This window comes from Kwoniella bestiolae, chromosome 4 (assembly GCF_000512585.2).
Source record: "Kwoniella bestiolae CBS 10118 chromosome 4, complete sequence".
In the NCBI taxonomy this organism is placed as follows: Eukaryota; Fungi; Basidiomycota; class Tremellomycetes; order Tremellales; family Cryptococcaceae; genus Kwoniella; species Kwoniella bestiolae.
The window spans coordinates 664,574-688,206 of record NC_089244.1 but is presented as its reverse complement, the minus strand read 5'-3'; the positions used below and the strand labels follow the sequence as shown (position 1 = coordinate 688,206).

Here is a 23,633-nt window from a genome sequence, read left to right as displayed (position 1 = left end):
ATTCTCACAGATGAGACATAGTTTCATGCATAATATATGATGTCTCATCACGATGCACCGCGAATACGACCAGGTATCACATTGAGACTTGTTTTACAAAATCTCGGTGATTTTGGGAAGCAGCATAGGATGAAGGATTCGAGAAAGAAAGATGATATGATGAAACAACGAATCAGCTCAGCCGGGCCTCCCGTGATCTTCATTGTTGCCCATACCACCCTAAATAAGGGTGATAGGGTAAATACAGACGTCTCTTTCCAGCCTATCGTTCCGAAGAATCGGAGAGATGGGATGGGGAGATGACGCTGATCCTCGGGTTGTTGACATCATCGCTGATTCAGAATGACAGAGTCAAGTGGGCAAACATGCCTCGAGGATGGAGAGGGGTGAACGATTGGATGCAACGAGATGTGAAGGAATTTTGGAGTGAGGAGTGATAGATTAGGGGAAAGGGATACAATCGTCTCCGTTTTTAAATCTAGGTTAGGATACTCGTCAAGGATTTGGCTGTTGAAATTGATGGCCAAGGTTATGGATCGGGGATCGATGATTCCTCTGCTACAATCCAATTCACTCGTGACTTGATGCTGTTCGTTCTCCCACACCTGACACATATGAAAATTCTGAGACTTTGAATGAGGATTGTAAGAGACGATGGGTCATTGTGAATCGAGGAGGTTGGAATGTCAGTACAATGCTGTGTATGGTTGTAGCACCAATCGAGGATTGTGTTTATGAGAATGCATGAGAAGTGATAATACAGCTACACCTATACTTCTGATCAGTGACAGATTCTTCTAGGATCAAAGGTTGATCCGTGAACTCACCTTTATTCCTTCATTAGAACTTCTTACGCCAATGGGGTGATCAACCTAAAACAAACAAAGTGTCAGCGAATGAGCCATCGCTAGTGACTCGAAAGCTAACTCACTTGATCAAAGATGGTTGAGGGGATGAGTTTCGGTACCCTATGTAGATGATCATTGGGATCCAAGCTACTGTGAGGATGTTCTATGACGAGTAACGCATTAGCATTGATTGTGGCTTGTGCAGATGGGATACCCCGTTCGCTTCGACAAATTGAAATTCCTCGGTGGAGATGGGGATGGTATCGATATGTGGAGATGTGGACTGACCTTGCCGACACTATGAGATGAGACGTATCAGCAAGATGTCAGTGGTATGTAGGGAAAGGGGCGGTAGGTACTTACTTGACAGCAGCGTTGACTCTATCTTTAGTTTCGTCTGAGAATGGCATTTTGGCTGATGAGGTGCGCTTGGTCTTGTTCGATGTCCTATAGTTTACTGTGCTTGACTTGATCTTTGACAACGATATCCATCATTCCATCCACCTTGAACAACGGTCAAAATCGAAGAAAACAGAACAAGGAGGCAACAGCAGAGCGGGATCAAATCCGCTAGACCTTGATAAAATGCCAATATGCCATGATGTGGCATAGTTCAGCAGATAGATCTGGTGGGGACAGCAACAACAATAACCGGGTATCGCCGAAGTAAGCTTGGGATCTGGTGTGCGTGCCGGCAGTGTATCATCATCACTTACTCACTTTGTTCTTCTCTAGCTTCACCACTTCGTCACTGCATCTCCATCTATCTTCATTGCCGACTGTCCACCGTGTGCTTGTCACCTTTCGAATGGATATTGTACAAGGTATATAATCAAGAGGTATAGAATAAGTGGACAGCTCAACAGCACCCTTCTACTTCAATACCGAAAGAATATTAAACGTACAACCCACCAAGCCAGACATTCCCACCATGCCGGACGATCTATCGTTCCTTGACCAGCTCGAAGAATGGCTAGATAATCAAGTACCCAATAATCTCCATGAACTGCCTTATAAGATGTTGGAAACAATGGAGAAAGTCACCAACGAGCTATGTACGTACCATGCTTAAACTCATCTCTTCCTTGTTCATGGACGACCGCTTATATGAACTGCAGTCGAAACGCTAAACATCCACGGTCCACCATCCATCTCCATCCCCTTCCCGCCCTTTGGAGGTAAAGAAGCTGCACCCCCACCTCCACCTCCTGCACCTCCCTCGCTCATCCCCACGACGGGTCTCAAATCTGCCTATTGCCGATCCGAGAGATTGGTTAGAGATCATCCGTACTTGTTTAGTGCGGCACTTTCAGTAGGGCTGGGATTGACCGGTCTGACTATCTACAAGTACTCGAACAACCTACGAAATCTGAAAAATGATTTGAGGGTGAGAAGAAGGTTCGGGGTGAAAGGGATAGTCGAGGATGGGATGTTGAAGGAGGCTATTGGTGGGTGTGACACTTTCCTTCCTCTAATTTCAGCTGAATCGGAGATCGATATGGGGTAAACAAGCTGATCAAGTGATATGGTCCAGTCATCCTCGCCCCGTCACCTATGCCGCCCCTCCTTATACCTCTCGCTGCGAGCTTGCTCAGAGCAGGATACATTGTACTCGTCGCTGTACCTAAATCGAAAGATGCCGATCAACTTGAAAGGAGATTGAGCGGGTTGGAAGAGAAGTCTGCGTTGAGGGTGTTGATCTATGATCCAGATGATGTGAGTTCTCTCTCGCATCCTTGTACCTTCTACCCATCGGCCTCAAGAGATGAAAGATTGAAGCTGATATGATATGACATTGCGGTACCCTTAGACCACAACATTCCCCCCCTTCCATCGATCATTACTTGCCACCCTCACCCTGCGATTCCCAGTATCTGGCAAATACCCTTCTGGAGATCCCTACAACCCCTCACCAGAACAACTACCCCACATCCACTCTTTCCTCTCCCTATACCCCCTGAATCCATCTCCACCAAGTCAACCGGGCTCTCTTCCAGCCCTACCCACCCTTCTTTCGCCCAACTCTGACGGAACTACACCAACTTTAATCAACTTTTACCCATCCGGCTCGGTAGTCACTACGCCCGATACATTCGCCAGTCAGGTGTTAACCCTCAATCACCACCTACTAGGCAGGAACCTAGCAGCGTCGTCTGGGGCGAGGATCGTATCGGTGTATGTGGGCGATGTGGACTTGCCTACTTTACCTGCGATTTTGAGTGGAGGTAAACATCTCACTCGACGACAAGCCGCCAAAGAACAACTGATGAACAATCATTCGACAAGCGGGAAGATCTCTGTGATTCGGGATTACCTCTTTGGGTCCATTTCGAATCTATACGGTAATATCCTTGGTGTAGTTGGATTAGGAACCAAAGTGAGGAGTTACGACAAGTTTGAAAAGAAGTTATTGAGAATCATCAAGTTCCCTTCGTTCAATCCACCGTCACTTAGAGGAAAGGTATTCAGGAACAATGAAAGTTGGTTTATCGGTTCCAAATCGTTCTCCCCCTTCTTCATTAATCACCTTAACCTCCCTCCAATCTTGTTAAATAGGTTGGTAAGTTGGTCTAGCTCGGCTATCTTACCAACTTCCATTACTGGTCCGATCAACCCCATGTCAACTTCGACTTTGCTCTCTCCCAAGGAATCTGCCTTCGGCGGAGTAGGATCAGGATCGGAGAAGAACCTGCCTAGAACACCTACTACTGCTTCGGCGAATAGTAGCGATCACGAGGGAAACGATGATTTGATTAGCTCCATTCATACAACTAGCAATTCCAGTGGGAATGGTGATGAGTCGGGGAATGGGAGTGGGTTGGAAGGTAGTTGGGTGGGGCTGGATAGTGCGAACTAGGTTATTGGATTGCAGAGATCTTGGTCTGTCGAGTTCTATTGAAAGGAGGAAATTGAAAAATTATATCAAAACCAAATAAGAGAAAAAAAGAAAAGAAAGAGGGTTTATCTGTTCGAATGATCCATGTGTATGTCTGTGTGTATGTGTGTATCTTCGTTGGGTGTGTAGTTCTATTCACCTCTTTTCGATTTTATGGTCTATGTTTGGGTTGTATCTTGCGAGGGAGTCCAGTAAGTATCGAATGATATGAATGTATGATATACTTGATGGCATTTACAATTGTGTGACGCGTTGACAGTTGATTACGCGTGGGACCGAGATTAGATTGATCGAACGTGATATGGTGATAACGAATCTCGTATCTCACCTGCGACCAGAGATACTCACACTTCATTCTTTTATACATATACGCTCGTCCCATAGTCAACAGTCAACATAGAGCAAACCAAACTACTCGAGATAGAACTTGCGCAAGAATGCTCCACAGAAGACCAGGTGCACCATCTTCAATCTCCTCCTCATCCCCCACCCCTCCCGCTCCCCCCTCTTCCTTAATCTCAGGTGGAACAACGAACAAAGCCTACACACCCCTTCGAAGACAATCTGCCAATCTTTACCCTTCGAATAATGGAAATAGGAACGTCCCGAGGTATAGTATACCCCAAGCTTCCCCCTTGAATCTGGGCGGGATCAATTCGTATTCTTCCTCCTTTGGAGCTGGAGGGTTGAACTCGCCTTCGTTAGATGGGCAGTATAATGCTGGAGGAGGGGGTGAATGGACGGATGGGAGGTATATTGGAATGAGGGTTAGAGGGGTACTTGAGCATCTGGGTATGGGGGTGAGGGATGCGGTGAGGTTGGAGAGGAGTTGGGAGTTGGTCTGGAGGTGGGTCGGGTCATTTGGTTTGGTCGTTCCCGAATTTGTCTCTTGAAAGCTATATATCGTGTATCTATCGAAATCTGCGCTGTGGGAACTGATATGCTGACTTTGGTGGGATCGTGTGGGTATATAGCGATAGAGAGCTGAGAACGCTGGTACTGAAATCTACGTGAGTCCTAATTTCCATCTCCGAATCTATGCCCTCTCTTCCTGTGAGACCGAAACACTGCTTTCCCTATTTTGCTACAAGGTGATTGCAGCTGAACTACGTGATTCTCCACTCATAGCCTCATCAACATCCTCTCCCTCATCTCTCTGTCCCTCGGCTCACTCCTCTTCTCTCCGTTCCTCGTTCACCCTGTATCGGAGCTTATGGAGAGTAAAACGAAGAAATGGGGGATGTGGTATAATCTTTTGTTGAGCTGGCCTGTGTTTTTCGTTTGTTTCTGGATCAATGTGAGTTAGGCGATTGTCCTGGGATGGTTGAGAGTGTAAGAGATGATTGCTTCGTGCTACTTCGTCATCTTGATTAGACAGAGCATGTGATGAGATGCTGATTTCACGTATTCATCTTCAGGCCTCATGGGGTCCTTCAATCTCGAAAAGAGCTCAGGCAATCTTACATCCCTCGTGAGTATATACTGTATTTTCATCAAAATACAAAGTCTAACATGTACTTCTCCTCAGACACCGATTCCAACCCTCTCCCGTATCCACCCCGACCTCCTCAACTCCCTCATCCTCGACGACAACATCAACACCGTTCGCAAAAGTTTTCCAAGCTATCACTCGGATTTTGCTTATTAGCGATTTCACCCTGATATCGAGGTTGATAGGGTTGATACCCTTCTTTGGGAGGTGGGCGAGCTTTGGGTATATGTGTGTGATTGATGCGTATTATTGCTTTGAGTAAGTCTTGAGTAATCCACATTCAGCTTCAAATCCCCAACTGAATCTCAAAGCAAGCTGATGGGGTGTGTTACCGAATGTAGATGGAATTTCACCTCGAAACATTGGCCTTTGGATCATAGGATCAGATATATGCAGGATAGAACGGCGTATATGATTGGATTTGGTGAATGATTCCTCAGCCTAACATACCTTGTATACCTCTCTATAAACATTGACAACTGACGATTACTATCACAGGCTTCGCAGCTACGTTTTTAACTTCCTTCGGACCACCTCTGGTGACTATGGCTATATTCGCGTTGATCTACCCTTTCGTACGTATCATCTCCTTCAACTGTCCTCACACCACCTGTGCGATACACGAGGTTTCAACGCTGATGATCTTTGTGCATAGTTTGTCCTCCAAGCTATCCAAGCTAAACCCCCCTCCCCTTCTTCATCTTCATCCAACTCATCAGTCCTACTCCCCTCCACACCCTCGCCTCACGCTTCTCTACCTCCTTCTCCAATCTCGGGGGAGATGTCATTGAACGACCCTTTCTTCGCTAATCAACCTAATCCATCTTCCTCACACTCTACACTAAGGAGACGAAAGGGTATTGAGTTTAGATTACCGATATTCTGGCTTGCGAGCTATGCGCTGGAGGGAGTGAAGTGGCTTGAGATTGCTGTGGCGAGGGATAGGAGCGGGGAGAGGACGGTCAATGGGAATGGGTATGGGTATGGGTATGGGCTGGGGTTGAAAGGCGTTGGATCGTTGAATGGGCTGAGCGAGAGGAAGGGGAAGAGATTACAGTGATGTATTAGAATTTGTAGGTGACTTATATGCATAGACATGGTTATTTTGGTGTTTAACATACAATGATCATACTCTGATTCACCCACCCAATGCACGGATCGCCTTTATCAATGGCGGGTGGGTCTGTGCGCTGTACACTATTACTGAAATATCAATTATATAAACTCCCCCGCTTCGGTCACTTTCTTCTTCTTTCCTTCTCTTCTCTCTCAGTGTCTCTCTCTTTTTCTCTTCATTCATCCCACTCAAGCATACGTCTTCCCCAAATCGTATCCCTTTTTTGCGGTGCGAGTGACGCAAGAATCAAGCACGGCACTCCCACTGCAGAGATGGATCTTATCAAGGTAAGTGCAATTCCGAAATTAGACTCTGAGAGGGCGTTCGCTAATGGGAGACCCCCTCACATCAATAGAACGATACGATCGACCATAACTTCCCTCCTGCCAGCATTTCTCATCGATCAGTACCAGTACCAAGCACTTCGACCCCACCTGCTCAAACCAACACCAACAAGCTCCGACGTCCCACTCGCACTCGCACCATCCCCAGGATCTCTGCTTCTTCCTCCACCTCAACGATGCTCACCCCCAACAGAAATGTTGACGCACCTCCATTGTCCCAAATCCACCTTCCTAACGAGATGCTATCACTCATCGTTTCCTTCGCTGATCAGAACACTCTCGTCGCTCTTATGAGCGTATGCAAGATTACCTATACACTGGCCGCTCCCAGATTATATGGTCACATCGTGATTACCAAGAACAATGCCGAACGATTATTCACTGGTCTTCCGGGATCAACAAGATATCGAAAGACAAAAGTCACAGCCGCGTATCATGGATCAAACGGAAGTGAAAGTGAAGCAGCTAGACCTATCAAACTTAGTTGGCCCGAGGTTCCTATGGACTTTGAAGATGAGGAAGATGGGAGTTTGGAGGAAGATAGTCAATCTCTCAAATACGCTTATCCCACTGATACATCGGAAGCCCGTAAACTCGAACTGTTCAAATGCACTCGAACCATCACCATGACAGCCCGCATATCGTCCGCACTATGCCAGGATCTTCAGGGATGGAGTAGAAGCAAGGACAGGAGAGGCAAACATCGTCTTTTCCCTCAAGCCAGAAACTTGTTGGTGACCGGCAGCTGTGTCAAAGATTGGGCAGATTGGCATGATCGACATATCACTACTATGAATGAACGCTCCGGAGATCAATTCTTTCGAACTCTTCCCCTTTTAGGCCGATTCGAGCACATGTGTGTCACTTTACCCTCATTCGGTTCAGACGACCATGATAATTACCTCAAAAATCGTAACATATCGGACCACAACCTCGATCTCGTGTCGGCTTTCACTTCAACCTGCAAGAGCAGATTCAAAAAGATGGTGACTAGGATTATACCCGACTTTGTCAACTACTTTATCACTGCATACCGTCCTAATCGTCCCGTCGTCACATTCCACAATTACACAGACTCATTGCTCTTCATGTCAAGCATTCCAGATATATTGTTTCTTGCGCCATACTCACCTGACGAGTGGCTCTCTGGTCAAAGGCGATATAAAAACCACCAGCGAACGGACAAGACATCCAGAACTGCCCAAATGAAGTCTTTGAATAGGTCGATCCTGTGGGTGAATGATCCTGTCAAGATCACCATATTCGTGGCAGATGCTGAGCTGGCAGACATATCTTGGAACACGATTTTCCAAAAGGTCAATAAGTCTTCAGAAGGTCATCAAGTATCGGTCACAGCGATGATTCAAGCTCCACCATGTCCCTGTTGTTCGACCAAGGAAGGAATTCACTGAGCTTTTGTACCCTAGTGAGTGCGTCTCACCTGCTTGTTGTCATTGTCACACGGAAGATGAAGATCAGATTGCTGACTGTTGTGCCGCCTGGGAAGTGTAGACACTCATATCGGAGATCACGGCGACCTTTTTACCTCGGTTGCTCCCTATCGTTGAGAAATTGTTTCGTCCTTCATCATATTAATAGTCAGCTTATATGTCCGTTTTTCTATACCCGATGTGTATATCCTATATACAGTAATCTCAAGTATCTCCCATGTATTTAATACTTTATGCCATCTAATCATCCATCTCTGAATGCGTGCACTTGACGAACCTCGCATCGAAGGCTTGCGAATGAACTCACGCATAAATGTCAACGTCCCAGCGACATGTAAGTGGGCCCACCACCTGTATTCATGCAATCTTGACCATATCTTCCTCTCCTTGATTCAGGAAGTGAGCTACAGTCCTCCAAAACACTTCTTTTCAACTACATACTGTGACGAGTCAGAAACAACCTTTTCAGTGACGTCCGTGTGCATAAAGGATCTATCACTGACCCTTCCTTTCGACGTTGATACCGAGGCTTTCCTCGCTGAATGAATCGTTATGCTTATAGCTTTAGGAGCAGATGTAACGTTCAACGCATTGAAGAAGTCATCTCAGCCCAATATCCCAACCACAACCTTCATCCATAGACTGTTAATCCATCACATTCATCAAACCAAGAATACCAAAACAAAACAAAACAATCAACATGTGGCTTAAGCTACTTCTACTCGGCTCTGTCATCTTGATAGTAGCTCATTCAACATTTGCCACCCCACTTGGTCAAATGGTCTTGCAAAGCGGCGATAACCCTTTGCCTCTGGCAAATCCCCACGCAGAGACAAGTGGGATTGGCATTACTACTGAAAAGGTGTTATTCGTATGTCTCTCCATTTCATTTCATTTGGCCAATACTCGTACAGTACTGCCGTCCCGAATTGGAAGGATTACTAATCCTGATTCGAATTGACAGTATGACCTGGACGATATTCAATACTTCACTCCGTACCATCATCCCTCCCATACATTCCATACCACTATCCCCCTCGCTTTAGGAGAAAGATTCACTCCGCTGGTAGTCATTCCAATCACCAAACCCTTCGAAGGAATAGTCACCGTCCAGCACCTTCAACCACTCGTCGAGTCGTATTTGAGGGAGGACGACGTACTTACCCGATCCTTCTTCGGGACTGTCCTCCTGCATCCTGAAGACGGCATTGTGAACTACAATATTGAGGTGTCTGCGCTTGTCTACCTGATGCGAGAGATGGACACGAAAACTTTACTTTTAGATGAGAGGTTATCGATCAATCTGCCTGCTCCTGGGATAGGCTTACCATCTCTGAATATCAAGACTATCCCACCCCATTCTCTCAAAGATGGCATTGCAGGACCATTTATAGCTAGATCCAGCTCAGGCCGTGATGATAACGATCATATCGAATTGTTCCCCGTATACAGATTATATACAGACTATTACAGGACGTTTGCATCGGGTATTTACCCGCTGAATGATGGTAAGGGGGCGTACAAGGTATTGGGTAAAGTCGATAAAGAAGGGAATCAGATGATACCTGTACCTTCTCGACTTTATGCAAAAGGGTCGAATAAGCCTTTAGCGGGAGAGAGAGCAGGTGTAAAGGGTATGTTGGCTCCTCAATCGGTTTGAGACATTGAGCAAAGAGGATCGGTACAGCTGACTTGCGGAGGATGCTCAGATATATACGATATCAAGGGTATCCCAACCTCTGCTGGCTCAAGGACGTATTTGGCTTGGAGAGGGGAAGTGAATGCTACTGCTTCTGCTATCAGGAAGTTGGAGGCGGAAGGAGCCGTAATAGTGGGAAAAGCTAAAACAGTTGCGTGAGTGGACTCGCAATGCCACTTGAGATGGTCCATATGCTGATCTGTCGATTTACGTAGGTTTGCAAGTAGCGGTATGGTGGTGAGTCTATCTCCTCGACTTGTGTATTGTAAAGTCCAGCTCGCCAATGACCATGATGGGTTTGCGAAGATTGAAGAGACGTATGATCATTTATAGTGAGTCCATAATATCCAACGAACCTACGAGACAGATGCTTAACGTATGTCATGACAATCCGAACAGCCCGTTCTCTCCTCGAGGCGATTTGTATCAATCGTATGGCTCTTCTTCTTCTGGTTCTTCATGTGCTTTGGCGGCATACGATTGGCTGGATTTTACCGTCGGGTCCGATACAGGCGGTAAGTTTTCTCTAAGCTCTGTAATAATCAATCCCGCTGATCTTCTCAAAGGTTCTGTCAGAGGACCTGCCGCTGTGGCTGGCCTGTACGGTAATAAGGTCTGTGGTTTCCACGAGATCCCGAGCCAGCAATATCTGATGTATGACTTGGCGTACAGCCTTCACAAGGTTTAATCAGCCTCGATGGAGTAGTGCCGCTCCTCAAATGGACAGATACCGCCGGTATACTCACTCGTTCTCCCTCCAAGTTCAAGAAAGTCCTGGATGTCTGGTAAGCGATTCTTTCCCCCTTATATAAGTTACTGTACTGTAGAAGATTGACCTGTTGGCTTTGGTGTAGGTATGAGGATTCACAAGCCAATCGAAGACATAATCACTTACCCAAAACTCTCCTGGTTCCCTCGGACGATTTCCCAGGTATGCCAGACAATATCCGATCAATCGTTATGAAAACACTACAGGATATTGAGAGAACCCTGGGAATGAGAGTGGAGATGATCAATCAGACTGCCAATCATCCGCATAAACACCCAGATACAGGGGGATTCATGACTGTGGATATGTTCAGTCAAACGATGTATGCGTGAGTCATGAACCATCCACTCCACCCTTACTCTGGAAAAAGATGGTTGAAGCTGGCAGGATGCCCCCATTGCAGATGGCAATGGAAATACCTTGCCGAGAAGATCGTACAATGGTATAAATCAGAGAATGGAGGTAGATTTCCACCTGTTGGGACCAAGTTTCAAGATCGATGGCGAGAGTACGAGGACCACCCTTGGACCGACGAAGATTTCGATAAGATGAAAGAGAGACAGGAGAAAACAGCCGAATGGTTCAATGGAATGATCGGTAGAGATGAAGAGACCTGTTCGAGCAACATGTTAGTGATTCACCATATCGTAAGGAGGATGATTTTACTAAACGTCTTCAATGTAGTTATGTCGATCCCTTCCCCCTGGATACACTTCCAGTATACCGAGAGGAGAAACTAAACAATATCAGTGAGAGCTTCATGCCCAGGCGAAGAAAGTCAGTCTTGGTGTTATGCAAGTTTTCTCTCCTCTATACTCTGAGTACTGATAGATCCGTCTTGTCTCGTCTCGTCTCGTCTTAGCCCTCTCTTCGCATACGCCCCTGCATCCATCTCCGGTGCGCCCGAATACGTCGTACCGATCGGTCAAGTGCCTTTTAAGTCTCTAGTATCGGGCGTAGAAGAGATGCACCCTCTCTCGATGAGTTTTATTGCTTATCCAGGATGCGAGTGAGTCTGACGCTAATCTTGGCTACTGCATTGATCAATGAGTGGAAATGGATGTTTGCATTTACTAAGTTACTGCGTTTTTCAGTTCAATGTTACTTGATTTTATCGATAAGCTTGGGAAAGTGAGTGTACACTCCTCTTACCCAGATCACCATTATCGTTACTATTCGGTTATCGTTACTATTCGTATTGAGCTGATGTCCTGCTACTACCCGCTATTAGGCGGGAATACTCAACGAGACTAAGACTGGACGAACCGCATTCTGAGCTAGCTATCTGCATAGAAACTGGTCTTTGAAGGATAAGGGTGTCTAGCCCTGTCACTTATGATCCCGACATCGTGTTGTAGGAAGGAGGCGTTTGAGAACAGATGCATTCTTTCATTGCATAAGTGTCTGAAGTTCTGAAAGAGGAAGCGTACTCCCCTTTGAGTATCCTACAGTTGTTCTTCGCCCAGGTTAAGCTTGTCCTCGCTACCAGAAGAAATGCCACCGCCGACGATGAGTGGTCACGTGACTCTGGATCTTTCTGGAATGTGTCATCATCAGTCGTCCACTTTGAGCCAGTCCATTTCGAGCTGCATGAGATATCAGATATCTCTTTTTCATTTCGTAAAGATCCCAGCATCCCCACTCACAGCAGCATACAAGTCTGACACACACTTCAAACCAAAAATGGGAGAACCAAAGCCTTTGACCGCGTACCAGCAAACTTACCACTGGAGGGTATGTCCGCTTTCTCAGCTCTCTCTGGGCTGCTGTGATTTGGTAGAATGTCATAGCTTCGACTGACCTTCTGTACCCTGAACGATAGAACAAGAACTGTGCTCCGTTCGCTCATGACTGGGTCAAGAAAGCTTTACCAGGTCTAAAAGTGGAAGATGGACCTGCCTCTGCTGAGATTACGGAGGTCACAAGTGTGTCGGGTGATTGTGACCTGGGTCAACGTAAAGGAAAGTGAGTGCGATGCTGAAATACCAGTCTACAGGGTGGGACTACGTGAGGAATAATGGCCATGGATCAATACTGACATATCGTATCTTCACAGGCTACTCACTATCTACGACCTCGAAGTAGAAGCCAAATGGATCGGTAAAGCTAAAGACGGAAAAGATGTGGAGGGAACCTTGAAGATACCCGAGGTCAGCCATGAAGCTATTGATGGGTTATCGGATTACGTTGTGGGTATCTGTTCTATGTACTTTTGCAATCTCTCATCCATTGCTCGTGTACCCAGAGTATACTGACTATGTAACTCAGTTTGAATGGCGTATCACCTCTTCCTCATCAGGCCCCTCCTCCGAATTATTGTCCCAAATCAAATCCTCTTTCCCTCCTATCCTCGCTGCCAAACTCAACACCTTCAGAGCTGAACTTCTAGCAGCGTACGGTAACCCATCAGCAGAGGACTCCCCTGCTCCATCAGGTACATCTACTCCACAACCTGGCTCCTCATCCTATTCTCCAGCTCCACCTGCCAAACAAGTAGAAGTAGAGAAGAAGGTTGAAGAGCCAAAGAAAGACGTAGGAAAGACTGTGACGGTCGAGCAGAAAGCGGACTTGCAAGCTTCTGCGGATGATTTGTGGGGTCTGTTGACGGATGAGAATAAGGTGCCTATGTGGAGTAGGTCGGCCGCTAAGGTGAGTCACATCATAAATCATCTATGATTCTTCCTTGTTCTCATTTTGAGTGGACGTTTGATAAGATGATAGCTGATGCTGAACTGTGTCTTACTTTCTAGATCAATCTCACTCCCGACGCACCTTATGAACTATTCGGTGGTAATGTGAGAGGAAAGATAATCTCGGTAGAAGCTCCCAAGAAACTGGTGCAGACTTGGCAAGTGCGAAGTCCAAGCTGGCCATCTGGTAAATTAAATCTCGCTCGAGCTTTGTCTTGTCAGCGAAATCTCAGCTGATGCGATCTATGATAGATCACTACGGTACAATGACCTTGACTCTTGATCAAGGATCATCTTCTACTTCTGGTGAGTTGTCAGCATTGAGTTCAACTGAATTGAGTATAAGCTCATGATACCCTATCAAAGCCACATTCACACTTGACGGCGTACCAGCAGGGAACGAAGCAGAAGTAGAAAAAGCTTTAGACGCATTCTATATCCGAGGGTAAGTCCACAAACCATCCTATCATATCCTATTACCCTAGTCCCCCTCTATGTTGGATTTAAGCTAATTATTCATTCGTCCAGTCTCAAACAAATGGGGTTAGTACTATCCTCTTCTTCCCGTTCATTCTCCACTCCTTTATCTCGTATACCACCCACTCCAGCGGCTAGACCTAGACCCAAGAAGTTGCGGAAGAAGACCACAACCAAATCTTCTCAATGGTCTTCTTCCACCGTTATCGGTAGTGGTATCGTGGTTGCATTATCGGCAGTGTTGGTGGGGATAGTGTATACTTCCCTTCCCTCTTCTTCAAATGCCCGTGTATAATATAATGCGATTGGATACTGTATAGAAATGATGGGACTGATGCACCCTTTTTCTTGTTATAGACTCGGTACATTCCTTTAAGCTATACGAGTCCCTTTACATAGGGACCAATGCTGTCCGCCCGAGATGGGCAGCGTGAATGAGTTGATAGATTGCTATACGCATACATACAGTACAAAATGAGATGCTAGATCATATCATATAATCAAGCTCAGATCCGTCGGTGCACGCATGATGTGCAGACATTGCGCCGTTTCGGAGAGGATAATGTCAATCATTTTACATTTTATGGGTTGTATACAAGCGTATAAGAATCCTCGAGCGAGCGAAGCATCTATGATCTATCGACAAGCCATGTATGCAGCAGAGCATGGGGCTTTACACCCCTTGTTTTTGTTTTTGTCTTGACTTCGTTGAGTTCCAAATTTCGATCTCGAGGTCTGTTTTCGGCTGATCATGATCAGTGCATCGCAAACTCTGTCAATGCTATCAAGACGAGTTGTGCTTCGGGTCGGCCCATCAGGTACTACATGGCAAGTTTGGATCAGCATCATGTGGCTATAGCTTCGGGATCTTGCAGCTACAATCAGTGAAACGGGGAAGGGATCACGGTAGGTCGGGTTGAATGAGGAGGGGGACTACTTACAGGTGCTTCAGTCCGTCTGCGCCAGTAAGATGCAAACGATATGATCGAACTTCTCTCGACTGGTGTTCTGATATTAAGTCACATATCAGCTTGGACCGGAGCGCTCTTGACCTGACCATGCGAGTAACGGTGAGACATTCGATACTCACAATGGCATTCTGTGATACGTTCTTTTCTGCAAGGAAGTCAATAACCACTGTACCTCCATCAACCACGGTGCTAGACCTGTGGCTCCTCGACTTAGAAGGTAATCTGCCAGACGATTCAGGCAATCCAGGCTATGTCAGTGACGGTAGATAGTCAGTAAATGGGTCAGTATGTGATGTACAGACGAAATAGTGAGAAAGGCAATTTTTGGCGATGAGTACGATCTGAACAACGAGAGCGAGGCTCACTACTTTATTACCATCCCATAGTTCGGATTCAATACCGGTGCAGCTTTCAGCTGAGCCATTTCCACCTGAACGGTTCCACCGTTCGAACCGAAATTGAACATGGTATGTAAGGATCAGTAGTACTTTCAAGATCAAGGTATATCAAGAGTATTCGAGCGATATAATCTCGAAGTGAGGGTAATTAGGTAGGTATATGATAATTTGGATATTCGCTTCTTTGTGGGTATGGTGTCGGTAAGGGTTATCTTTTATCTCTTTTTCTTGATGAGGTCAGTAGAGCGGGGTCGATTTGACTTTATCTAAGTATGACTCTTGGGGGTGACTCAACGACAAAGCTGAGATTTAGACTTTAGATTTTGAATCACCTCTTCGTTGAGGAGTCCGCACAAGTTCTTTTTTCTTTTCAGCAGTGAGTCATCGAAATGCTGTACACTGGACATCACTTCCAACGACTACAAACACAGTCCGCGATGAAGGTGACGAGGGCGATAATCACACGGCGTACAGGCAGGGCGAGGCAGTGGGATGAACAGTTCGGAGTGGAAGAAGTGGGGGGTGAGAGCTGAGGAAGAGGATCGAAGCGGTACTTGAAATTTCTTACTCACCCATCGATACAATGCAGATACAACCTTTCTCAAGCTGACCGAACTAATTCCGTCCTGTACTGCATATCCCCATATTGACATACCGGCTGAAAAGGATTGGTCCAAGGGCAAAGGATGGTTCTACACAGACGGATTATTCAGGTAGCGAAGTCCCCAATCAAGACTGTCACGATCACCATCAACTGTAATTCTTTTCTTCTTTGTCACTTCGGAGACGTAGAACTTCGACATGAGGTCTGGAAGCCCCCTGTTGATGGTTGTCGAGTCATGCAGTTTGCGGACTTGATTCGTTCGGGAGATGAAAGAGCGATGATCAAAGCTAAGCGAGGGTGACTGATAAGGCGGAGTGCCAGCTGACAAAAGAAGGAACTAGAGATATCAGCAGTACGTGTTCTGGCCTTGATGATACCCCTTCTCTAACGTATCAAAAGAGCAGCTTGAGGAGTTACTTCCGCTTCACAAAGGATGATCATCACGCTAGACGAGGCATTGTAGGGCCTATACATGTCATCGTACTCGTAGTATGGGACGATTACCCTGAGATGTACTCTGATATGTCGAGAAAAGTGAAGGTATAGATTGAGTTATACATGTAAATGGGTCTATCGAATAAATGTTTGTCCAAACTATGGGAAGTCAAGGTAAGAGTCCACTGACGACCCTCAAACAAGGACTGATATCTAGCAACGTCGGTCCAACTGTTGATACGTACCAACTGTAGAAGTTGAAAGTGATACAGTAGATTTCTGGACCTAAGTTGCATGAAAGAGAAGAAAGAAGAAGAAGAAAGAGAGGAGAGATAAAACCGAGATATCTGTTTGCGTCCAAAAGATTTTCTTTTCATCCACAGAAGTGATCGAGCGGGATCAAATCGTCGCATTGGGAATCAGCTATGGTTGTGGCATTACTGATGGACATGCCAATGGGGAGAATGCGAATGCGAATCAAGGAATTCTACACGATCATATGAAGGATAAGAAGAACAGATGGTCATGAACGAAATGACAACTCTCTCGGAAGCGACCTGGAAAAAATGGTACAAAAATGTTAAGAGCTATTTTCTATTTTCCAACATGAAATACACCTATGCGGGACATTTACAAAGTTCGATTCGACCATCTGCATCACAGAAATGACATTGACAATCCTCTTTCTCGTACATCATCTTCGTACCCTTCAAAGCCTGCAGAAAGGTTCGCGAGTTCCAGAAATCATCAGCGACACCATTCACAACGCGTTTTAGGAAGAGAAAATGGACCACACGTACCTTCGTTAGGCCAATCCAGAATCGCCTTTTACCCCTTCTTTGGTTCCACAGCATTGACATGGTTCCGCTTCCTGCAAGCCAGATAGTCTGAATTTCTCCGCCTCAAGCTTCGGTATCTTGCTCTTAAGAATTCTGAACCACCCGACTTTCGTATGGCTGAAATTACCAGCGATGATCGCAACCCGTCGTGGTTCGCTGTTACCGGGTTTGAGGGGGGTGATCGCGGCGGCAAGCTTGGTGAGCTGCTTCATCCTTGTTGCTTGAGTGACATGATCGAAGCACCCCAGCTCGGGCGTCTGCTTATCATAACATTGACATTTGTGAGTGAATATTCTAGTATTGGTAAAGGAGGTCAGTAAATCCCCGTTCCCGAAATTGTGGATCGTCAATGTGCCGATATCGGAGGTGTTGAAGCATTTGAGGATATGTCGAAGCTCCTCATACTTTCTCGTATTGGCGAAAGATCTGAATCTTGTTGAAACTTGGTAGATCTTTTCTTTCCAAGTAATCCCATCTAGATATATCCTGTCCAATAGTATTCTTGAGCTGATGTAGTTCTGTCTGTCATCGATGGTGAGCACTGGAAGGTTTATACAGAGATGTTTAGGCTTTCCAACCGTCTTGAGGAAGTCTAGTATGGGATGAGGTTGGCCAAGATGTCTATCTTGATAATCCATCATTTGTGTGACCATCTCACCACTAATCGTCAACTTTTCGAACTTGGGTAGAAGAGTTTTGGTGGGAGTGAGGCCTGGACTAGCACCAATACGTTTACTCCATAAATTTATGTCTTGACATAGTGCTTTGGAAAAGGTTGAAGAGATGACCAGGGTTTTGATATGGGATAGCAAGATTGCTTTGCGGTGATGCGATTCGAGGGTAGGGTAGAAGGTATATTTCTTCTCGGGTTCCTTCGTATCTGAATGAGAAGAAAGGGAAATACCGAGTTTGTTGCTAGCTGGAGAATCCTTGATGAGAATTTCAACAAGGTTGACCTGGTGTATATGGTTTTCGTCCTCTTCCTCTGAATCGAGGGGAACATCGGGCCATAGGAGAACGGCCGGTTGATGGGGATGAGGAATAGCTTTTATTGCTTGATGTATGACCATGTGTGAGGTCCAGGAAGGTTGAGACTTCCTCTTGATATATGTCGGAGCGGATCTGGTGATGCCTCTGAAGAGATCTGAGGCGTTGCGTTTGGTAATTATTACTTTTTCGTATAGGGAAGGCGCAGTGATACCGTATAGTTCTTAGGAGACAGACATCAATCTACCTTTGGTTTGTCCATCAGAGTATATCACGATAATCTCCAATATCTCCGAGGGAAAGGATATTGCCGAGGAAAATTTGGGTGTGGATTTCCGTTTCGTCTTGATGAGTGTTCGTTGTGTCGTCTTTCTGATAGGCGGAAAGGCTGCTGCGGTGGTGATTAAGCTCGATCCATCTTCTCGTCGTTTCCGCGACACATTGAAAGGTTTGAATGAGATCCTGAGGTCGTCGAAATGGTTGACGAGTTCTTCTTTGGGTATTTCCAAGGGACACTTGAATATCACGTCAGCCCAAAAACCTCGATGTCAATCCACATGGACTCACTGGATGATCAACTTGATTGATGTGATGGGGGCGGGGAGGGACAGGATACCGGAAGGTGAATGGGGTGTTTGAGAAGTCTGTGACTGTCATTTCTCTCATATGGGGATATCAATATACGTAACGTCAATCATTAAGGTGAACAAGGAAAAGAAAGATCATGGTTGTACCGAATTTTCAAAAAAACAGTGTGTGTATATCAGTCGGAGTGGCGATTTTTAGGTTGGGTGGTGGACATTGCAAGTGGAGGGAATAGCCGTGATCACGGTATAGTCTTGTCGACGATGTCACTTATACTACATAGCATGCATATTTATTTTAATAGTAATACAGCAGATCAGATTGGTATATAAAGTACAGCATTCATGTTTCAGTATCTTGTGGTACAACCAATCTTGATGGTATACACAGCTTTGAGAATGGGACATCAAATATTCAGGTTACACTTGATGCTGTAAGCTCAAACCCCATCTTGTCAACGGCGCTCGTATTCATCTCGTAGATCGACCAACTCACAGCTATGATCATACTAGATCCCCTCTTTGGTTTGACAGCATGCACAGACCTCAGATTCTGTCCATCCCTCCAGCTTGATATTCTCGTTCCTCCATCCTCTATCAGAAGCACATAACCAATCCTCGAAAGACTCCCTGTCTTTCTTACCATCTTTCCACAAAACAGGATTGATCAGCTTGACTCGTTGCTTGAAAGATCTCAGCCCCTTGATAACTCTCATAGCACGATCTTGCACCATTCCAGAAGCCAAAGCTAAGATCTGTTCTTTTCTTTCCGGATTCTTCGTATGGGAGTAGCATCCTTCAGGTTTATCGCCAAATCCTATCCCACCACAATCACACGATCTGAAGTATATCTTCATCATTGGGAGATCGGTAGGTAGCTTGAAATCAGAGCCGACTTGGTGGATTGTCAAAGAGTACAAGGTGCGCTTGAAGATCGAGTATACCTCTGTTATTTGTTTGGGGATCAAACCATCCTTGAAGTCTCGAAACAATTCCTTTTCCCTATCGGCGCATCTCTCACGCAAATACCCATGATGTTTCTTCAGCCTATCTACCATGTAGTCTTCGGAGCTCATCGAGGTGAAAATAGGATAAGTAAGACACATTTGACGAGGTTGGATCAACTGCGGGAAAATCTCGAGGAAAGGGTGTGAGATGTTGTATCTGTCTTTATAATCCGCCAATTCAGTGATCATACTTGGGCTACAAATCACCTTGCTTGCCTTGGGAAAGATGAAAGGTGTTACATCCATTCCATCAAGCCCTTCATACAAGTGTCTTGCGTAAAGGTAGAATGTAGAGGAAGGGACATCTATGAAGGTAAGGGTCTTGGTGAGTTGACAATAACCGAGCTTTCTTTCGATAGTGTCGATGTCGTCGGAACAACCTCTGAAGAATTTATACGATGATCGTCTATCGAGGGTGACATTTCGGTAGAGGAAGGGAGCAGTGATATGGTGGAAGGACGCAGATACCCTCATCAAGGTAGCTTGAGTGGGTGTGTCGGCGAAGGAAACGATGAGGGTGCTTAATTCCTGGTGTACGATGATGTGATCAGCATCTCAACATAACTTTGATGGCAGCTCGGCAAGCTCTGAGAGGGTCGTATCACCACGATAGGATAAGGTGGTAGGATACCAGAATGAGCGAGAGGAAGAAGGAGAAAGGAAGAGCATAAACTCACCATGGTACCGGCAATCTTAGGCCCCGCTTTGCTTGGAGGGTGACAGGGGAAAGCGTTGGGATTCCTCATGTTTACTTTACAGGCTGTCGAAAATGGAGTTGAACAGGATGATATGTGATAAATGCAACAGAAATGAGAAAGAAGGAAAAAGAGGAAAAGGAAGAGAAGGAAGATTGTCCCCGAAGGGAACCTCTATATACGCATAGCTGGTGGGGAAAGATGGATCTCATTCGTGAAGTGTACCGTTCTATGGGAGATTGGGCGATCAAGGCATTTGTCGATCAGTTATAACGCATTTGCGCACAGACTCATCATTAGGGATATAGATCGTGTCTGTGCGTTTCATATCATCTGGCAGTTGCACAGACAGTGATACTATTGTATTGATATACCTCATAAAGTTTGGTACGATTCTTGTTTCGTCACCATAGGGGCCTGTCTTCTACACCCCATTGTGAGCGATTGTGAGCTGGAACCATGCATGGAATTGGTGCTGGATGAAGGGGAGGGCTAGCTGTGCCGCTGAGGCTAGCTTCTATGACCGTGAGTTTGTACCAAAGCTCTCGAGCGGATAGGATGGAAAGCCAATCAGCTCAGAACCTTGAAAACCTGAATTGTCTGCACCATGGCGACACACAGGTTCCCTTCTTCTTGTAACAACTCACATGCATCTACACTGATGCTGCTGTGAATTGTGCAAGAGGGTGATTACGCCTTTCACAACAGATCGAATGGAAAATTTCAATCTGTTTGCTGCTGCAAAAGATCATGTTCATTCCTGGCTGAAAGACAAGCCTTTATGGTGGCATTTTCGAAATCATTCCAAACTTCATGAGGTATACAATATACTGTATCAGTCACTTTGAAGGCCACCGAGGAGCAAAATGGCCCATGCACACTGCGCGTTCACTCATCATTCTGCCGCTCTTCACCGATTCCGATTGATTGAGGATGACAGTCGTAGCAAGTTGAAGGGTGTTTCATCGTCTTCACGGTGCTAATTGTGCACCAATTCAATGAGCTTTCAAAGACGCATATATGTACAGTAGAGAACAGGGAATGCTGATGGATTGCATGTTGGCCCGATCCCCTCAAGACGCATAGGAATAATCGATCTCCCGTAGACTCAGTAGTCGTTGTGGCTGTGGAGGATCAAGTTCGTGTTAACACGTCGAATGGTCTAGACTCGGACACGATTCCCAATAGGAACCTCTCAGCATGTCATGCTGTGCATAATTCGAGACACTTCCCCGAACCTCCTTGAGCGAAGCCACGGTATCGCCGGGAACCGGATCAGTGAAGACACAATGGAAAGATGTAACCTTGCTATGCAGTTCAATCCTTTATGACATCGGTCAGTAACGTATCCGCACCGCTCCACAAATCATAAATGTTATATTTTTTATACGTTGCCTTCTCCTAGCAGTATTACATCATCTCGGTGAGGTCAGAGCTCCAGTCAGTTCAAGGAGAACAAAAAAAAAGCTTTTGTGAATAAGGTGAACTCGGGACTGCAGCGATCTGGCCTTTCAGAATTTGATTCGAAAATAGCGTTGAAGAATTTCGAATGGTTCTCAAGGGGAAGGTGAATAATTCTCGGAGAAGCAACCTGTAAAAGGACGAGACTCGAGAGCCTCGCTTATATTTGAGCCTCATCCTTTATATCATTCATGTTCGAGACCCAGAAGGATACTTGTGAGCGGTCATCATGACGGTCTAGAGTCTCCTTGACTCGAGATCACCGAGCAGAACTTCCGCGACCGATTGAAAATTGGCAATTACTCGCCCAATCGAATCGCAAGCGAAAAGAAGGATGCTAAAGTAGTTCTTCGGTCCAGAACTATACTTCTTCGGTCTAGGATCATACTTCAAATATCAAGGGAAAAGTGGGTATGAAACTACAAGATCAAGAAGCTCCTTCAGACTTCATGACGCCATCGGCTTCCACTGGATCTCGAGTGTGAAGCTTGAATCGGTGATCACACTTCAGCACCATTGACTCCTGGTAAACGTATAAAAGGGGTGGGCCTACCGTCAGCGTGAATATTTTTTTCTTCACTCGTCAACTTATTCTTTTCCAAACTCATAGAATCTCCAAGAATCAAGAATCAGCAATAACTTATCACAAGATGATGTCTAATTTTGCTCACCATCGACCAGGTGTAGCTTGCGTCAAGCAAACAACCAATGCCACTGTTTCAGGCAGCCGCAGGTTGTGTCTCCACCCCGGGAACCCTAATGGTGATGAGGTTTCACTCATTCATAGCATCTCCAACGATGACCCGTCGCCCGACACTGACGGACCAGGAGCAAACGATTATGACCGGTTTGCTCGATTCGCTCACTCACAAGCAGGGACTTCTCAAAGGATCTGGAAAGGTCTCTACGGGGTTACCACCGATGACAACAACTTTGATAAGCTCCCCCTAAGCCTGTTCGTACCGCACGAGTCTTATATCGGTCAGATCACTCTTGATGTTCCCGGAGGCGATCCGGGGTTGACTCAAGGTACCCCTTGTCTGGCCGGCAGTCTGTCGATGCCTGAGGGGGTGCACCGTGAACTGCAATCTCAAGCATGGGATGAATATGGGGTGCCCCAAGGTAGTTTTTCTTCTATCTTAGACGTCTCTCAAGCTTCTCTTGGGGACCAGAGGCCTCTTGAATACTCACCGCCCCGTCAATCTCACTTTCTTACACAACAGGAATACAGCCAGTCTCAAGATTTGACCAACACCGGCTTCAGATCTGTCGGGAATCCGCAAGTATCTTTCGATGAGGAAACACACGAATGGACGATGAAGGGACCGGTCGAGACAGTTCTACCAGTAAGCACAATCTCGTCTAGCTTGTGTAGCTTGCTAGCTGAGAGACTCCTTTGGAACCTTTTCTCCAGGCTTTCGAAGGTTCTGCCTAAGCCCACTGCTAACGTCAACTTACGCCGGCTCTTGGACCCCCCCCCCCCTACCCCCTACGTCCCGTTATACTCAGTGGCTCTATGATGGAAATTGCGATTTTTCAGTTGTTAATTGTGCATGCATTAATGCTTTAAAGATCTACGCTGGTGGTTCAATACCATTTAACGAATTGTTCGTCGCGCGCAATTCAGACACCGGAACATTGGGTAGGGCCGAGAACTTTTCCTCATCAGCACGTTGCGCTCCCATGATCTGACACAGAGACAGGGATTGCTCGGAAAACAATGCAACCTGCACAGCACATTACAAGAGGAAGTCCCAAGTGCACCCAACGCTTGGCAGAATGCCGCATGTACCGCGCTGTAAGTTATCCTTTGAAATCTGCAATCACCTCATCGCACCATCGATTCAACCGCATGTATCCTTGTCGACA

The 23,633-nt window shown here is 45.9% G+C and overlaps 10 protein-coding genes across 10 annotated transcripts; 6 read left to right on the top strand and 4 right to left on the bottom strand.

Annotated features, from left to right (window-relative positions):
• Nucleotides 1-1,779: 1,779 nt before the first annotated feature.
• On the top strand, nucleotides 1,780-3,705 carry I302_105812 (uncharacterized protein; the record flags this gene model as incomplete). The annotated part of the gene is made up of 4 exons (XM_019191563.1): nucleotides 1,780-1,903; nucleotides 1,967-2,296; nucleotides 2,383-2,564; nucleotides 2,659-3,705. The coding sequence occupies 4 exons, from the start codon at nucleotides 1,780-1,782 to the stop codon at nucleotides 3,703-3,705; spliced, it is 1,683 nt and encodes a 560-aa protein (XP_019046193.1).
• Nucleotides 3,706-4,181: 476 nt separating this feature from the next.
• On the top strand, nucleotides 4,182-6,296 carry I302_105811 (uncharacterized protein; the record flags this gene model as incomplete). The annotated part of the gene is made up of 8 exons (XM_019191562.1): nucleotides 4,182-4,591; nucleotides 4,719-4,754; nucleotides 4,873-5,041; nucleotides 5,163-5,215; nucleotides 5,273-5,494; nucleotides 5,578-5,660; nucleotides 5,735-5,811; nucleotides 5,892-6,296. The coding sequence occupies 8 exons, from the start codon at nucleotides 4,182-4,184 to the stop codon at nucleotides 6,294-6,296; spliced, it is 1,455 nt and encodes a 484-aa protein (XP_019046192.1).
• Nucleotides 6,297-6,385: 89 nt separating this feature from the next.
• Nucleotides 6,386-8,109, top strand: I302_105810 (uncharacterized protein; the record flags this gene model as incomplete). Its single annotated transcript, XM_019191561.2, has 3 exons — nucleotides 6,386-6,413; nucleotides 6,624-6,640; nucleotides 6,709-8,109. The coding sequence occupies 3 exons, from the start codon at nucleotides 6,386-6,388 to the stop codon at nucleotides 8,107-8,109; spliced, it is 1,446 nt and encodes a 481-aa protein (XP_019046191.2).
• Nucleotides 8,110-8,848: 739 nt separating this feature from the next.
• I302_105809 (uncharacterized protein) lies at nucleotides 8,849-11,892 on the top strand (the record flags this gene model as incomplete). The annotated part of the gene is made up of 13 exons (XM_065870148.1): nucleotides 8,849-9,019; nucleotides 9,113-9,782; nucleotides 9,858-10,002; nucleotides 10,063-10,179; nucleotides 10,247-10,362; nucleotides 10,414-10,460; nucleotides 10,520-10,632; nucleotides 10,702-10,944; nucleotides 11,020-11,244; nucleotides 11,301-11,393; nucleotides 11,479-11,625; nucleotides 11,711-11,747; nucleotides 11,848-11,892. The coding sequence occupies 13 exons, from the start codon at nucleotides 8,849-8,851 to the stop codon at nucleotides 11,890-11,892; spliced, it is 2,169 nt and encodes a 722-aa protein (XP_065726220.1).
• Nucleotides 11,893-12,299: 407 nt separating this feature from the next.
• On the top strand, nucleotides 12,300-14,078 carry I302_105808 (uncharacterized protein; the record flags this gene model as incomplete). The annotated part of the gene is made up of 8 exons (XM_019191559.1): nucleotides 12,300-12,350; nucleotides 12,439-12,581; nucleotides 12,673-12,805; nucleotides 12,885-13,265; nucleotides 13,367-13,493; nucleotides 13,559-13,612; nucleotides 13,673-13,751; nucleotides 13,835-14,078. 8 exons carry the CDS (start codon nucleotides 12,300-12,302, stop codon nucleotides 14,076-14,078), a joined length of 1,212 nt encoding a protein of 403 aa, XP_019046189.1.
• A 460-nt stretch (nucleotides 14,079-14,538) lies between these two features.
• Nucleotides 14,539-15,220, bottom strand: I302_105807 (uncharacterized protein; the record flags this gene model as incomplete). The annotated part of the gene is made up of 4 exons (XM_065870147.1): nucleotides 14,539-14,604; nucleotides 14,725-14,791; nucleotides 14,874-15,002; nucleotides 15,120-15,220. The coding sequence occupies 4 exons, from the start codon at nucleotides 15,218-15,220 to the stop codon at nucleotides 14,539-14,541; spliced, it is 363 nt and encodes a 120-aa protein (XP_065726219.1).
• A 1,776-nt stretch (nucleotides 15,221-16,996) lies between these two features.
• I302_105806 (uncharacterized protein) lies at nucleotides 16,997-18,100 on the bottom strand (the record flags this gene model as incomplete). Its single annotated transcript, XM_019191557.1, has 1 exon — nucleotides 16,997-18,100. One exon carries the CDS (start codon nucleotides 18,098-18,100, stop codon nucleotides 16,997-16,999), a length of 1,104 nt encoding a protein of 367 aa, XP_019046187.1.
• A 141-nt stretch (nucleotides 18,101-18,241) lies between these two features.
• Nucleotides 18,242-18,674, bottom strand: I302_105805 (uncharacterized protein; the record flags this gene model as incomplete). Its single annotated transcript, XM_019191556.1, has 2 exons — nucleotides 18,242-18,532; nucleotides 18,585-18,674. The coding sequence occupies 2 exons, from the start codon at nucleotides 18,672-18,674 to the stop codon at nucleotides 18,242-18,244; spliced, it is 381 nt and encodes a 126-aa protein (XP_019046186.1).
• Nucleotides 18,675-19,110: 436 nt separating this feature from the next.
• I302_105804 (uncharacterized protein) lies at nucleotides 19,111-20,354 on the bottom strand (the record flags this gene model as incomplete). The annotated part of the gene is made up of 2 exons (XM_019191555.1): nucleotides 19,111-20,136; nucleotides 20,286-20,354. The coding sequence occupies 2 exons, from the start codon at nucleotides 20,352-20,354 to the stop codon at nucleotides 19,111-19,113; spliced, it is 1,095 nt and encodes a 364-aa protein (XP_019046185.1).
• A 2,060-nt stretch (nucleotides 20,355-22,414) lies between these two features.
• Nucleotides 22,415-23,199, top strand: I302_105803 (uncharacterized protein; the record flags this gene model as incomplete). The annotated part of the gene is made up of 2 exons (XM_019191554.1): nucleotides 22,415-23,110; nucleotides 23,179-23,199. 2 exons carry the CDS (start codon nucleotides 22,415-22,417, stop codon nucleotides 23,197-23,199), a joined length of 717 nt encoding a protein of 238 aa, XP_019046184.1.
• Between the last annotated feature and the right edge of the window lie 434 nt (nucleotides 23,200-23,633).